The sequence below is a fragment of the Montipora foliosa genome, chromosome 2 (genome assembly GCF_036669935.1).
Source record: "Montipora foliosa isolate CH-2021 chromosome 2, ASM3666993v2, whole genome shotgun sequence".
Taxonomy (NCBI): Eukaryota; Metazoa; Cnidaria; class Anthozoa; order Scleractinia; family Acroporidae; genus Montipora; species Montipora foliosa.
The window spans coordinates 44,498,510-44,513,509 of NC_090870.1; the positions used below are offsets into that span (position 1 = coordinate 44,498,510).

The 15,000-nt window shown below is 40.0% G+C and overlaps 1 protein-coding gene across 1 annotated transcript in view; it reads left to right on the top strand.

The window, feature by feature from the left end:
- LOC137990849 (adhesion G protein-coupled receptor B1-like) overlaps positions 1-15,000 on the top strand; it is a 60,412-nt gene that overhangs the window by 25,496 nt on the left and 19,916 nt on the right. The window contains exons 4-15 of the mRNA XM_068835957.1: positions 215-253; positions 2,187-2,579; positions 2,908-2,958; positions 5,383-5,661; positions 6,021-6,192; positions 8,606-8,742; positions 9,064-9,150; positions 9,875-9,969; positions 11,262-11,465; positions 12,280-12,348; positions 12,474-12,585; positions 14,396-14,557. Coding sequence (XP_068692058.1) covers positions 215-253; positions 2,187-2,579; positions 2,908-2,958; positions 5,383-5,661; positions 6,021-6,192; positions 8,606-8,742; positions 9,064-9,150; positions 9,875-9,969; positions 11,262-11,465; positions 12,280-12,348; positions 12,474-12,585; positions 14,396-14,557 — 1,800 coding nt within the window. The remainder of the gene's footprint in view (positions 1-214; positions 254-2,186; positions 2,580-2,907; positions 2,959-5,382; positions 5,662-6,020; positions 6,193-8,605; positions 8,743-9,063; positions 9,151-9,874; positions 9,970-11,261; positions 11,466-12,279; positions 12,349-12,473; positions 12,586-14,395; positions 14,558-15,000) is intronic.

Here is a 15,000-nt window from a genome sequence, read left to right on the forward strand (position 1 = left end):
AAGGGGGAGGTCTATGTCCGGTTTAGTTATCCGTTCTACGTATTCCATAGTATACAGCCTGTTGGGGGTTGCTTCTAATGAACAGAAGAAAAGTTTTTTGTAATACGTACTGTTCGCTTGCCTGGAAAGGGTTTTAAGTGTTTAATATTCCCTCTCGGTAGCTGTGGCGTTAAGTGCACTTGACAACAGCTCGTCGTTATGATTTCTTCTGCAGGAAAAGGTGATCATCTTCGAACAAGAAGAGCGGTGCCGGGTAGGTTTTTCGATTTATTATGCATATCTTTCGAACTGACATTTTATATGATCAACTGAGACTAGAAGGCGTAATCTTCTTGAAGAGAAGTTAAAGATAACGTTAGTCCATCGTTAGAGTGGATGCAATTAGGCGATGATGGGATACAAAGTTGGCCCATTTTGAAACAGTGGCTATGTTGGTAGCTTTGGCCGAACTGAATTCTATTGTCGTTTTCATCCAAGCATGGACACGTGACGGGAAAACCTGCTTTAATTGGCTGCAAACGTGAAATGGTTTTGTCCTCAATCATTGGTGGCAAGACTGGATATTGAAGACTTTCTCAAAGAAATTGACCCTGACCTGATAAAATATGCTTCAAATACTTTCCAACTATCGTGCGCAAAAGTTTGCTGAACGACTGCCAAACGCAAACTTCAAAAAACATGTTTTCCCGTCACGTGTCCATGCTTAGTTGAAAACGACTGTACTTTTATACCAATGGTTCTTCTGTTGCAGAAAACCAACATGAGGGCTTACTGTGTAGTATGTACTTTTCGTCATCGCTGTCATGCATTTCCGCTTTGTCAGTGGACGAAAACAATCCATCGTTTATTTATTTTACCATAATGATCGTTATCTGTGCCTCTGACGATTGGTTGAAAATCACCTTTACTCGTTATTTGGTAATCACATCTGCATCTAGCTCAGGTATCTGAAAATGATTCGTTAAAAGCGAAATTCTTAAAGTTTATAAGATTCTAAATTAAAACTACTGGGGATGCAACGATAAAACAGTACATGATCTGCGTGACACATATTGCAGTGAATCAAATTTCAAGGCTTTCTGTCTTGTGACAACTCACGTTTAGATGTAGCAATGGGCATTGTATCCCGAACCACTGGAAATGCAACCTTGTAAACGACTGCCAAGACGGAAGTGATAAAACTGACTGCAGTCCCTACATCAAAACCGGCAATTTTCGCTGCCGAAACCAAAAGTGCATTCCGCAATCTTTTGTTTGCGATACATTCAACGGCTGCGGTGATGGCAGCGATAAGACATCTTGTCGCTCTTTAAATGGAGGAAGGTGTGAGCGAGAGGAATACCGCTGCCCATCGGATTATTGTATTCCTTTTGCGGAAGTGTGTAACGGAAGAGCGAATTGTGTTGCAGATAATTCTGACGAAATTGAATGCACTGTGTGTAAGATGTAAGGGTTTGAACAGACTCGTACCCAGTCACTATTTACGTGCTTTTTGGGGAAAGAGGATTGGATACTAGGTTGGATTAAGGCGCGCGAGGTGTCATGGGAAGGTTCGAAGGGAAAATAGCTATTTTTCTTCGGCCTCTTCCCATAACTCCCCGCTCCACTCCAATCTTCTAGTGCTGGTGCTCTAATTGGCGTATAGCGCTTATATTTCAACAGAAATATCAGATTTTTTCTCTGTCCGTGTGTGGGCCCAATTCCGTTAGTAGGACTAACGCTCACATGGTATACCTGGGTAGAAAACTAGCACTTCACATTACCCTCCAATAGTTAATTATGTTGGAATATAAGTGGTACACGACCAACGTTTTCAAAAACGTAACCCTTCATTGGTTTTCGATGGCGAGGGAAAACCGGAGTACCCGAAGAAAAACCGCTCGGACCAGAGTAGAGAACCAACAAACCAAGAAATGAAAGCCGAATCAACTTTGCACTAATCCTTGATATTTATCTTTGTACACTAACAGGAAAATACTAAAAAATCACAAAAACATAGTTAAATTGCGATCTGTTTTAAATTTTTGTTTATTGTTTTATTTATTTTTGCGAAATACCACTAAATTTAACTAGTTCATCCAAACAGACACATGTTATTTACCACCGTTCAATAATTGACGTAAATGAGTAACTTAATGCATTTAGATAAATAAAATGTATTTACCTTTCTATTTTTTTCTTTTCAGCCTGTGAAACTGGCTGGAATAAGTACTTGTCTTCTTGCTATAAGTACTTCCATGAAATCCGCAAATGGCAGGACGCTAAAGACATTTGCAGTAGCGAATTTGGAGCCGATCTTGCCAAGATTACGAGCCAAGATGTACACAATTTTGTCTACAATCTCGGCGTTCATCAGACCTTCAACATTTGGATTGGTCTGCGGCAGAAAACAGGATCACGTGACTTTGTTTGGACTGATGGATCTCAGATTGACAACTTCTCTTTCTGGGATACCGGACAGCCGCCCATTCCTGGCCACGACCTCTGCACGGGCATGTCTTCTAGAGAAACTTTAACAAACGGACGATGGATAACTGGCGGCTGTGCAGACGTACACAGCGCATACGTGTGTGAAAAAGGTTTGACCTGTGTTTTAAAGCGTCTCTTCGTTCGAAATTCATTTTCATGCAAAACAACTCAGTTTACTGGAAGTCACATATTCTCAATGCTGGATTTGACGTCCCTCTATAACCCTTATTACGATGTCTTTGTATTGACCTTCGGGTACAAACAAGCACACAGATGACAAGACCATTCCATCGTGCGCGTGTAGAATGCGTTTATAAACTAATAGAGAAGTAATTACTGACGTATTTTTACCAGCTCAGTATCCGCCTTCTAAGGACGGCGGCTAGCGGTTGAGTGTGTTTGACATGCCACTAAAGTAAAGATAATTTTGTTTTGTAGCAGTGACAGGGTGTTCCGCCACTCAGATGGGAGATAACTGTCAAAGTGTTGGTAAGTGTTGAAGTTACTGAACCTGTAATGAGAAGTAAAAGTAAAGTCATTTTCACGGCATGAGCAACAACTGGAAGTGAATATCTTTTCCAATTCCTTAAAGTGCCTTCAACGCCAATGCTGTCTGGGCCAGGAAAAAAATCTTGGTATTACACTCAACGGAGGAAGATACTACGATACGTTTTTCATTTGGTTGAAACCTCTTTTTTTTAATTTTCAAAGTTGCACGATCGAGTGGGGCAAGTGACGTCATTTTTAGGATGATGACCTAGTTATTTGAAATCAGTAACACGCGTTTAAAAAGGGTTACCAAGTTTCAATATCAATATCTTGGGGTCCAACACTCTATCTTGGAAGGACCACTTCGAATATATTGGTAACAAGATCAAGTTCTCGTCTAGATTAGGTGTTCTGCGTCGAGCGCGTAAGGGTCTCCCAAAGCCAACCTGCCAAATACTCTACAATACTATAGTCTTGCCACTGTTCGATTACTGTTCGCCTGTATGGGACAGTTGTGGGGCTGGGAGCAAAGCTTACCTAGATAAGCTAAATAGACGTGCTGCATGTATTACTGAAGGTCGGTCTGTCGGAGCTGAGGAGTTAAAATCAACACTTGGCTGGCCCAGCCTACAAACACGCAGAAATTATTTCAAATGCGTTTTAGTCCATAACGGAATAACGACTTCGTACATACTTTAAGAGTTTGAGCACGCGCACTTTTTCCATGGCTATAACACCTGAAGCCGTGATTTGCTGCGCCCTCCCTTCGCAAAAACTGCTAAATATCAAGGGAGCTTCGGAATAAACTGTACTCGGACCTACACCACCTTTCCGAGGAACATTAGACAAGTAGAGACGCTTAGCGAATTTAAAGTCAGAAATTGAAAGCGCCATCTTAAACAGTAAATGCTTGCGATACATATTGCTTTTATAACTTTATTGATTGTCTAGCTTTTAATGTTTTAATGTCTCTGTTTTTGTGTTTTGTCAAGGCTCCATTTAAACTAGCTCTGCTAATTAAATTGGATACCCCTGGATAAATATTGAATTAAATAAATAAAATAAAACAAGGGAAATCCTGGGATGTCGTCAAAAATCCTGCTCAACTCAAACCCATTTTGAAAGTTCTTTCTCTCGGTAATGTTTCAAATATGAGCAATTTTTCCCAACTTTAAAAAATTATTTAAAGTGAGGTTTAAACCAAATTAAATGAAACAATTTTTGTTGAATTTTGATCAGTACCACATGAAGATTGTTCGGGCTAAAACAATATTGGGTATTTATAAACCCTTTAACATCAGTGTAGGACAAACTTTTCAGACAAGTTATTTCTAAGACACTTGGCAGCTGATAAATGTGGTAGCGTCATAGCGTTCGTGGCCAACAGGTTACGAGTGGGAGTGCTAGGCATGCAATCTGCGAAACCGTGAGAGATTGTCATGAGAGTCGCCCAAAACACCAGTGTTACACAATCTAAATGGGTAATTCCCATATAATCTAAATTTAGATCAGTGGGTGCAAGCCATCTCAGATGATCATCCGAGTCATCCAACCATGCATCCACCGTATTTAGGTCTAAGCACCCATTTTGAATAGTGCTGATAAACTGTGTTTAAGTCTAAACGCCCATTCTAAGTAAGCACCCATCTTAAATCGATTAGCTTTCAATATTGGTAATGGTCTCTATTTAAATATTATAAAAATTCGCCTTCATTTAGCTGCGTGCTTCGATGGTGTGGTGGTTATCGATGACTCTTACGCGTGGCTAACGGACTGGGTTCAACCTTTTTGTCATCCATGTCCGTCGATCATCTTAAACAAAAAATTTCCTTTTTTCCCTTTTTTTTTTGCTGACGAGAAAATTTCTAAGTATACGGTAAACTTCATGTAATTGAAGTGAAAGAGGATCCGCATATTTAATGAGTTGCTTGGATGACTCGGATGATCATCTGAGATGGCTTGCACCCACTGATCTAAATTTAGATTATATGGGTATTACCCATTTAGATTGTGTAACACGGGTGCCCAAAAACACATCTGTTGCGGGCACTCGCGAGTGGTCCACTTCCTCCCGACTTCTGCGAAGGCAAGTGACATGGAAAAGCCTACCACTTCCGGCTGCCGTCCTGTCATCACAAATGTTTCATTACAGATTCCCTTTGAAACGAATTATGAATTTGATGCACCCGAAATGCAATGGCGTAAATCTCTGTATACAAACCGAGGGCATAAACTTCGTAACGCATCTCATTTTTGAGTTTCGTTCTTTGTCTGTTGTTTCCTCAACCGCTCTCGAGAGGTCATGCAAATCGTGCAGAACAACACGATTTTATTTAAAAGCAATGTATTCCCGGATTTTGTTTACTTTTTGAACTATCTTTTCTGTCATTAAAACTGAACACTCTAATCATTTTGCTTTTGTAGAAGAAAAGCCAAACATTACTTCTTTTCGAAGGCTTGACAAAATATTAGCACACTACGACACCAAGGTGACGTTAGAATGCAAAGCGTCTGGCATCCCTCGTCCTCAAGTCACTCTGCTTGTTAACGCATTGAACGCCAACAAAATAGATAGCGGTCACTCAATCATGGCTCCCTACGTCACTACTGTGACGTTCAAGTTAAAGATGACGTCAGAAGTGGAATGTCAGGTGTCAAACAGGATGGGCATCGACTTCGTAAGGACGAGAATTGAGATGAGAGGTATTTTTGCTCTTTTTCATTACGTACCGACCGTAGTTTCTGTGCGATGAAAAAATGAAGAGTAAGAAGAAGAAAAGAAATGCATCTTATTCGACAGCTACTTTGACAATGTTGTGACGAAATTCATGATCAATAACAGGACAGACGCATGAAAAACTGACATCAATTTGTTAAATTTAAAGACCTGGATTGGGTGGTCCCCTCTCTGTATTCTCGCTTTCTGTTTGCAGAATTTGAAACTACATCGATGATTGTTCTCAGGAGGTATCCGTTCTGTCTTATCATACCCTCTTTCATGCAAAAAAGCGATAATGATGACAAAACCCTGATCAGCATCTCGCATCTTTTGTTTTTCTCAGATGATAAATCAACTTATCTCAAAGCTGTTTTGAGACTAAATGACTATAAGTTTAATGCGAGCCTCAAAAATCTATTATCCGAAGAATCCAAGACACTTGCAGATTGGTTAGAAGATGGAATGAAAGATTTGTTTGGAGATGCTATCAGAGGTGCAAATGTGGTTGGTTTCAGGTATGGCCATATTTTTATTCTAAGAGCAAAATTGTCAATGTCTTGTTATTTTTGGCAATAGGGCTCTTAGTTTAAACGCCCATTTCTTGGTGTTTACAAGTCAAAACATATGCGAAGCAAACTCACTATTTGAAAAATCACAGACGTTTCGGGTGTAGAAGCCTACTTCAGTGTGAAGAAAACCGTTGAAATACGCGATCAGAAGGAAGCGCGCGGATGAATGGCGGTGCGCGCGTGTATGCATCAAGTCATTTTTAAATAAAGTTGAAATTGATGTTAAGTCCATCCGGCCGTATTTCAACGGTTTCCTTCACACTGACGAAGGGTTCTACACCCGAAAAGTCTGTGATTTTTTAAACAATTACTGATACTTTTTGATATTTATTTTATATCACTCTACTTGTTTATTCATTTTAAAGTGTCACGCATCTCCTACAAAAATTTTCACCATTTGAAAGCTCAGTTACTTGTTAATTCGCGGATATTTTACATGGCTTATATTGGAAAATCAGAAATTACGAAAAAAATTGGCTGTTCTTAGCTTATTGCTACATCTCGTGCTCGTAGGAAAAAGAAGGCGGGAAAGCAGTCAAAGTCAGCAGCCATCTACTACATGTATTTGTAATGTACCTGAAGAAGGCTGGCTTGGCCAATCGAAATCATAATACATTACTAAATTATCAAATCTACGTTGTATCGGCTCTTGCCCAAAATATTAACTTTTTCAACTTGTAATTACGCCGATCAGATCAAGCCAGTTGGTCCAACGTACACTGGCAGGAATATTGTCCACGGTTGCTTGATCAAAAACTTTCTCTTCATTCAGCCAACGCTGCTCCAAGTAGCAGTTGCTGCTATCGCTAAAGGGGGGTTTAAAAATAAGGTCTCTTAGCGAAAAGGGACTGAAAAACTGCCAGGGTGTCAAAGGTCTTTCTATTCTTTAGAAAAACCAATCACGCAGCGAGTTTCAAAGTCAAAAGGGTTTGGGGCCTTGACAGGGGAACTAATTTTTAGTTGAGCTTTGTAAATTTCGGCTTAGTTGTTCCTTTTTCTTGGAGTTCCATAACAAATCGTATTCAAGCTTGTAAAGCACATGCGTGAAGTTAACATGGCTGGTTAATCCTTTATAGCGCATGCGCGAAGTTTAAGCCAAATTGCATAGATGTGGATACTTGGAATTGAATGAAAGTAAGCACGAATTTGGTGTCTAATATGCTCAAACCACATACAAATGTACTCACCGTTCGCGGTAGACCCATGCTAAATAGATGTCGAGCGTTTTCGGAACGGTTTGGCCTTGCGAACTACCAAGAGATTATCAAGGTAAGAGAGTGAATCCCCAGGAACTCTCTCCCCACATTGGTTTTGACGTTTTCGTTGTAGGGTGGTTTAAACCAGATGACGTTGCGTTTTCTTTGTCGTTTCCCTGTCTTTGGTGCCGTTGGTCTAATGTAGTTGAGCTTGTAAACATATCCACTATCGCTCAGCGCCTTTTGATAAACGCAATGTTATCTGGTTCAACCCACCCTACAACGAAAACCTCAAAACCAATGTGGGGAGAGAGTTCCTGAAAATTATTTATAAATGCTTTCCGAAAAGCAATAAGCTGCACAAGATCTTCAACAAGAACACAATTAAGCTATCCTACAGTTGTATGCCAAACGTAAGAACAATCATCCAAGGAAATAACAAAAGAAATCTGGCAAAAGGCAGCAAAGGCAACGTCCAGAGACAATGTAATTGTCCGGGGAACACCAAGTGCCCATTACAAGGAAAATGTCTATCAAGAGACATCGTGTATCAGGCAACGGTAAAAACCAGCGAAAAGGAAGAAAAGTACGTAGGACTCACAACAACTGACTTCAAAGCAAGATACGCAAACCACAAGGCATCGTTTAAAGCAAGAGCGAAGAGCAACTCAACTGAACTGAGCAAATACATTTGGCAATTAAAGGACAGCAACACCGATTCTACGATCTCGTGGAAAATTCTCTGCCACGCCTCGCACTACACAAACGTGACAAAACGTTGTAATTAATGCATAGCTGAAAAGTATTACATCATATGCCAACCTCAATCAGCAACACTGAATAAACGCAACGAGTTAATTAGCAAATGCAGGCACAATGAAAAATTCCTATTGAAGAACGTTAAGTAAATAGAAACGTGCAACACGAACAGTCATGTATGACTCAAAGCTGTAAACTTTAATTAATGAATAAAATCACTCTTGGTTATACACTGATGAGTTTGAGACATATTAAACGTCCTGTACGAAACAGATCCTTATGGAAACCAGGGGCAAAAGTATAATCGTGTCGTAGTTATTCATTTATGTATATATATGTATATCTATTTATTCAGCATATATATAAAAATCATGGACTTTTGTTTATGTTTTCATAAACTTAAGGAATGGAAGTGTCTTGGCAGATATTCTACTTCATACTGTAAAAGGAACAGCTGAGCTTGTCCGAGGTATTCTCGTAAAAGCTGTCAGAGACAAGAACTTTGGTGATGCTTCGCTCCGCTCGTTCGGCGAAGTAAAAGGTTTGTGATACATAAAAGCTTGTAAGAAGCCCTTTTTCTTAGGAAACACTTGTTTGCAAGGGCAGAAAATGTATCAGCTATTTACTTTATTTTAAAGATTCTTTGATAGTAGGATTGGTTTGTTTGTTGACTTAACCCACTCATCCCTGAAGCTGGAACCCATTGACGAGTAAAATGGTCTGGCGTTAAACTGAGTAAAATCTACAAGCCTCACTGTCAGGACTATAAAAGGGTTTAGTATTAGATTAAGCGTACTACTCTGCTTACGCGAGTTTTCATCATTTTCGAACTTAATTCTTTTCCACTGCGTGTTTTTTGCAGCATGCCCAAGAGAATTTTTCAACGTGACTTGGGGGGCAACAATGGAAGAAGAAACCGCGACACAAGTCTGTCCAAGGGGGGCATCAGGTATAAGGGATCTTAAAAATGATGATCTCAGTACTTTTGGTTCTTCTTTAATTAAACCGTTATGAGAGAGGTTAAGTAAATTGACGTGTTTTTGAGCAACAAGAGGTAACCGGATGTGTGCCGACTGATGGTCAGAAATTTTTTCAAGTAAATCGAAACACTAGCTTAGTAGTACGAATACTAACTAAAGAGGGAAACCCCGCACTTATACCTGGACAATTTAAGTAATTGCCTCCGATAGACGCCTGAAAAATTCAGGTGGCTCCAGTGGGATTCGAACCCGTGACCTCTGCGATGCCGGTGCAATGCTTTACCCACAAAGAACTGAGCTATGAAGCCACACAGTTAGGAGCAGGTCAATTGGCTGGGCTCATTTGTTTCCGTGAGAGAACTCAATGAAAGAAATGTAGATATTGAGAGAAATGAAGATACAGAAAGAATATGTTGAAAATACTAACTCTCATCAACGTTAACATTTAAAACGACTTGCTTGTGCTTAAAGGGGCAGTGCCACGCTATTTTAGTCAAAATTCAAAACACTAAAAGACGTCTTTGCATAAAATGAATGAAGACCAAACAATAATGCTGCAGTTTTCTTGCCAATGGCCACGGAAGTCAACTTGAAAACGGGCCCTATGCTTCGAGCAGTTACGCCAGATTTGTGCGTAATCATTGTTATGTGAAGATGAATGCAACCGAAATAAGAAGTTATCCGCTTTTGTAGGCGAGTCCACAAGGAGGTGTTTAAAAAATGGCGTCTGGGGCTATCCAGATTATCGTCACTGCAGCAGTAAAGAATTTTATCAGCTGAGAGAAAAGGTTTGCTTATCACTCTAAGGTATAATAAGTGATAAATTTTTTCGACGATGGCTGCTTGGTTTTCGGATAAGACTAACGGCAGTCGAAGCTAAGACTTTCCAAGCATTAGCTGGGATGCTTTACCACTGAGCTGTTTGGGACAGTTACAGCCTGTAGTACAGAAATCAACTTTTCATCATCTTCAGAAGTAATTATTGAGTGGGTGTACGTTGGACATCGAAATCCAAACGGATTTCGCCCCGCGTGTTGCGCATTGAAATCTTTCGTAGAAAATGAGAATCTACTGAAAATTTGCCATAGAATACTTTTTTCGGGTTTTGCGTTCGATTTGCCAACCAAAGACTCAGAAATATTCTCACATTCACGCGCTTAATTTTTCCATACTTGTGATTATACCAACCACGTTTACAGGATTGGCTAATATGGTTCAATTTTACCTCCTTCTCCTGCATCCTTTTCCTAGAAGTAGTAGTGTATCCGTTCTGTTTTTTTTTCGTGTTAAGTATTTTTAGCTTCCTTATTTGGGTATATGTTTTGGTTATTAGGTAAGCCTTTAGATCTGGCAACAAAGATCATTCATTCCTCATTCTTTTCTTTTTTCATTTACAGTATGAAAAATGATTTACACAAATAGAATATAGTACAAAAACAAACAAACATGAAGTAGGTGTAAGTAAATTAAAAGGATTTGATTTCGTCGATATGCGGTCGCGAAAGTAGCAAAAGCTCTCTTGTTTGGCCACCTCCGAGGTCATGATACATAGTAGATTAAATTACTACAACATCTTACTAAACGATGTCGTTTGCTAAGCCAACAAGAAAATGATAGTATCGACATCCAATCGGCTACAATTGCCTAAAGTATTGAAGAAGCAAAAAATTGCCAAAGTTGAAGGCACAATTGGTCGGTGTAGTTCATCAAGGAACAAACTTGCTTTTGCTCTTTCAACGATGAATCGAATGGACAGAGGAATTCACAGGTCAAGAGAATGCTCTTAAAACGGGTTCTTACTTCCATATAAAAAATATTGACGTGATGATATGTTGTCTCCAAATGTCTGTGACAACGTGTTAGTGCGGTTGTAGCTTACACAAGATGTTATTTGACTGATTTTTTTTAGAATATTTTTTGTAAGACCCTGCTTTGAAATGTTAGCTTAATTAAAGAAGGTTCTAGTGTAAAAAGGGTCTAAAAGGAAAATCTTAGCATAACACTGAGGTTCTGTGACTCTCAGTAATTGTAAGAAAATTTTACTGTATAGCTCTTGATACAGTGTTTCAATTTTTGCTAGATCAACAAGCTGTTCAACTTATCCTTGCCATCAAGCGACCAAATAACCAATGTGATTTCTGAGTTATCTGTTCTCACTACACCGAAACGATACGATGCGATGATGGCTGGAGATATCAAAATATCAACTCAGATACTCCGCGAGGTTGTTGAGTATAACAAGAAGTTTGCAAACGGCAGTGAAACTAATCGAAGAAACATTGAAGTAAGTTAAACTTTTTTTACTTTAATGAGGCTTTATTTAATAATTATTGACCAGTCAGGCAATCCCGTATGAGCTCTCCTCGATAGCATAAAATTGAATGTAATGTCGACATTATGCCGTATTCTGTTTCCTGTTTACTCATAAACAAAGCTTACGACGTGAGTAGTATATAAATTGCAGAGGGGGGGGGGGGGGGGGGGGGGGAAAGAGAAGGGTTCCGACTGGCGGATCGATCCGCATCCTTAGTGCCTCACGTTAAACCCTAACCGGGGTCAAGGTAGGCGAATTAATTGGTTAGGGTTTGGGTCATGGATTATGCCTTAGTGTTGTGTATTAGGAATGCTTATCTATCTGTATCGTTGGGGCGTTATTGTAACAAGCAGGCCAGATGACGCTTAATTAATATCCTTTAATAGACCGAACAGGAAGCAACAGGAAACTAGCTTAGGGAGAAGAAGTGTCATATAATATTATTGCCTGGTCACTTAGATATCACGAGGATAAAGGGCTAATCCCAGATTAAATGGCGATCCACATGATCCTCCCCATCGCAAGCCCCCCCCCCCCCCTCCCCTCCCCGTCCCCTTGTATACTACTGGTATGCGGTACCTCCTTGAAGATTGGTTGGCCTGGCAAACTTAGAATACCTGGGATTAGTGGACGGGGAGAGTTTATCCTTTTTGCACAAACTATCCGGCGTTTGCCAGACGAGAAGCCCTTGAAATGCAAATTTCCTTCAACCCTTTTCGTTGTAATTTTTCCTTCTTTTCGTTTATTGTATCAATTTATATTTCTGTGCGTTTACTTTTCTCAGGACTTTCTTCAGATTGTTAGCAATCTCCTTATTTTAAACAACCTGGAAGATTTTTCACAGCTTCAAAAGGTGAGTGAACGAAATATCTCGCGCCCTTTTTACGACCTGATCATCCTTTTTTGTTGAGAACAAATCCCTACTTACAAGAACTGCGTATTTACGGACTGACTATGATGAATTGTGTCTCTGTTTAGAGTGATAGAACCGCAACTGATTTGGCTCGGATCGCAGAAGACTTTGGACTTCAAGTAGCTAATGGTCAGAGTAACTCAAGGAAACCGTTTAATCTGGTGAAGGAAAACATAGGTGAGTAACAACTTGTGCCTGTCTTTCGGGTGGCGTAAACATGTCTCTGTCTTTAAACTTTAATGCGACATATTTCGGTAAACATGATCCATTTTCAGATTTTGTGTTCGACTGGAAATATGGAGATTTAGATTTTAAGATCTAAATGCGGATTTCCGAGTGGAACACACCCAAATTATCTCTTTGCCCAGGTGAACATGTACAATTACAAAAGACTAAAATTCCAATGAATAAAGGCTGCTCTCCTGGGATGCCTTATTTAAATCTTGTTAGAACTTTTATTATTGCTGTTATTATTATTATTATCATGGTTAGTGCGCTCGACTCCTGATCGAGTGGTCCGGGTTCGGGGCCTGGCCGGGGACATTGTGTTGTGTTCTTGAGCAAGACGGTGTATAAATCGGTACTGGTGTAATGCTGGGGGTAACCCTGCGGTGGACTAGCTTCCCATCCAGGGGGGAGTATAAATACCCTTAGTCGCTTCATGCTACGGGAACCGGAGATGAGCGCCGGCCTGATGGGCCTTCTGGCTCGTAAGCAGTGACTTTACTTTACCTTTATTATGGTTTAGGAAGATTGCTCAATTGGCGTAACTCACAACCGCGATTCTCTCTAACCCCTAACCCTAAACATAACAAACAATCGTATCAGTTCTGTCACCAGAAAAAGGTTAAATCATCGGACGATTTGTTTGAGCCCAGGCTTCAGGCTTAACTGTGACGGGCACTTCCTCTTAGAATTCAAATTACATAAATGAAGTTGAAATACACGAAATTTCATTTATTCCCTATGACGGGATATAATACGAACTTGCAAGTCACCAACTCACTGATGGCTCTTTAGCTCAGATGGTAGAATAGATGCAGCGCTGTCGCGTGGTCGTGGGTTCTAGTCCTGTTCAAGCCTGGAATATTTCAGCCTTCTTTCACAATGGGGGACTGGGGCCCGTTTCTCGAAAGTCCCGGAACTATTCGGGCGTGTTTCGGGTGACATAAAACGTCTTGTATCTTGAAAAGGGAAACGTTTCAAGTCATGAAACTTTGTGATAGGTTTCAGTGTTTTCTCTGATAACGAAAACATGTTAACAGATCAGTTTTTCAGGATAAGTGGATCGTAGTTTTTCAAATTGCTTTTCGGGCCCGAAAAGTTTACGGGACGTCCGAGAAACGGGCCAGTTTCTCTACTCGAGTCCGTCTCTCGGAAGTCCCGATAACGTTTTGGATCCGAAAAGCCATTTACGAAACTGACTTCCACTTGTTTTCATAAGCTGGTCTTTGAACACGTTTTCAAGTTAACAATAAGCAAAATGATGTGAAGTTTGTTGACTTGAAATCTCTCCGTTCTTAAGAAATCTTAAGATATAGAGGAAATTGTGACACGCGAAAACGGCCCAAAAAGTTTCGGGACTTTCCAAAAAAGGACCCGAAAAGCAATTGGCAAAACTAAAATCTGCTTATTCTGAAATATGGAAAAAAACCAAAACAATTTCAAAGTCTCGTGACCTAAAACTTTTTCTTTCTGAAGATAGAAAGCGTTTTATGTCAACCGAAATACGCCCGAAAAGTTTCGGGATTTTTAAGAAACGCTTTCTCCCCCCACCTCTTTCACCGACGGAACAAACACGGCTCTTGCAACGCCATTTGAAAAGCGACAGTACGTTTCAAACGGACTTTAATAATTAAAAAGTCTCGGGTACAGTACTAATCATGTTGCTTATAACTCGATCTTGAACATCAGGGAGCATTTCATCTGTTACCTCGGTGTTGATCTGAGTTGCTTAACAAATCATTATCCCATTTCTTTTTATTAGCAATGGAAGCAAAACGTGTTCCTAAAGACATCAAAGGCCCAGTAACATTCCCTAATTATTCCGATGGTCCTCTTTCAACGCCAGCGTGGACGAACGATGGAAAGCAGTCCATCACCTTACCAAAGGCCTTATTCAAGATGACTCAAAATCAATTTACAAACGGTAATAATATATTTTATGTACTTATTCTATATTGACACCTAAATGGTTAAGAAGACTGAAACCTTCTTTATGCAAAACACTAGTCTTATTTAAGTTTCCAAAAGGAAAAAATGTGGGGTTTTCAAGGCGCGGGGTCACTTAAGACACTAATCATCCTTTTTGGTATTTCTTTGCTCGTTCTCGTTCCCTCGTCTGCACTATCTGAGAGCCTGGAACAGGCTACTTTTTCGGAGGGTGACGATTTTTAATATAAACTCTGAATTTGCACTGCCCTCTCTAGGCCTGGTAAATGCTTACGCTAAAACGAAGACGGCGGCTAGGAGGACGTCAATCCAAAATACAAGTTCACATGCACCATTTTTGTTATAAGAAATATTGTCCCAAGTTGTTCCGAATTCAAAATGTGCCTTGATTGGCTGCAAATCACGCAGAATGGGAGTTAA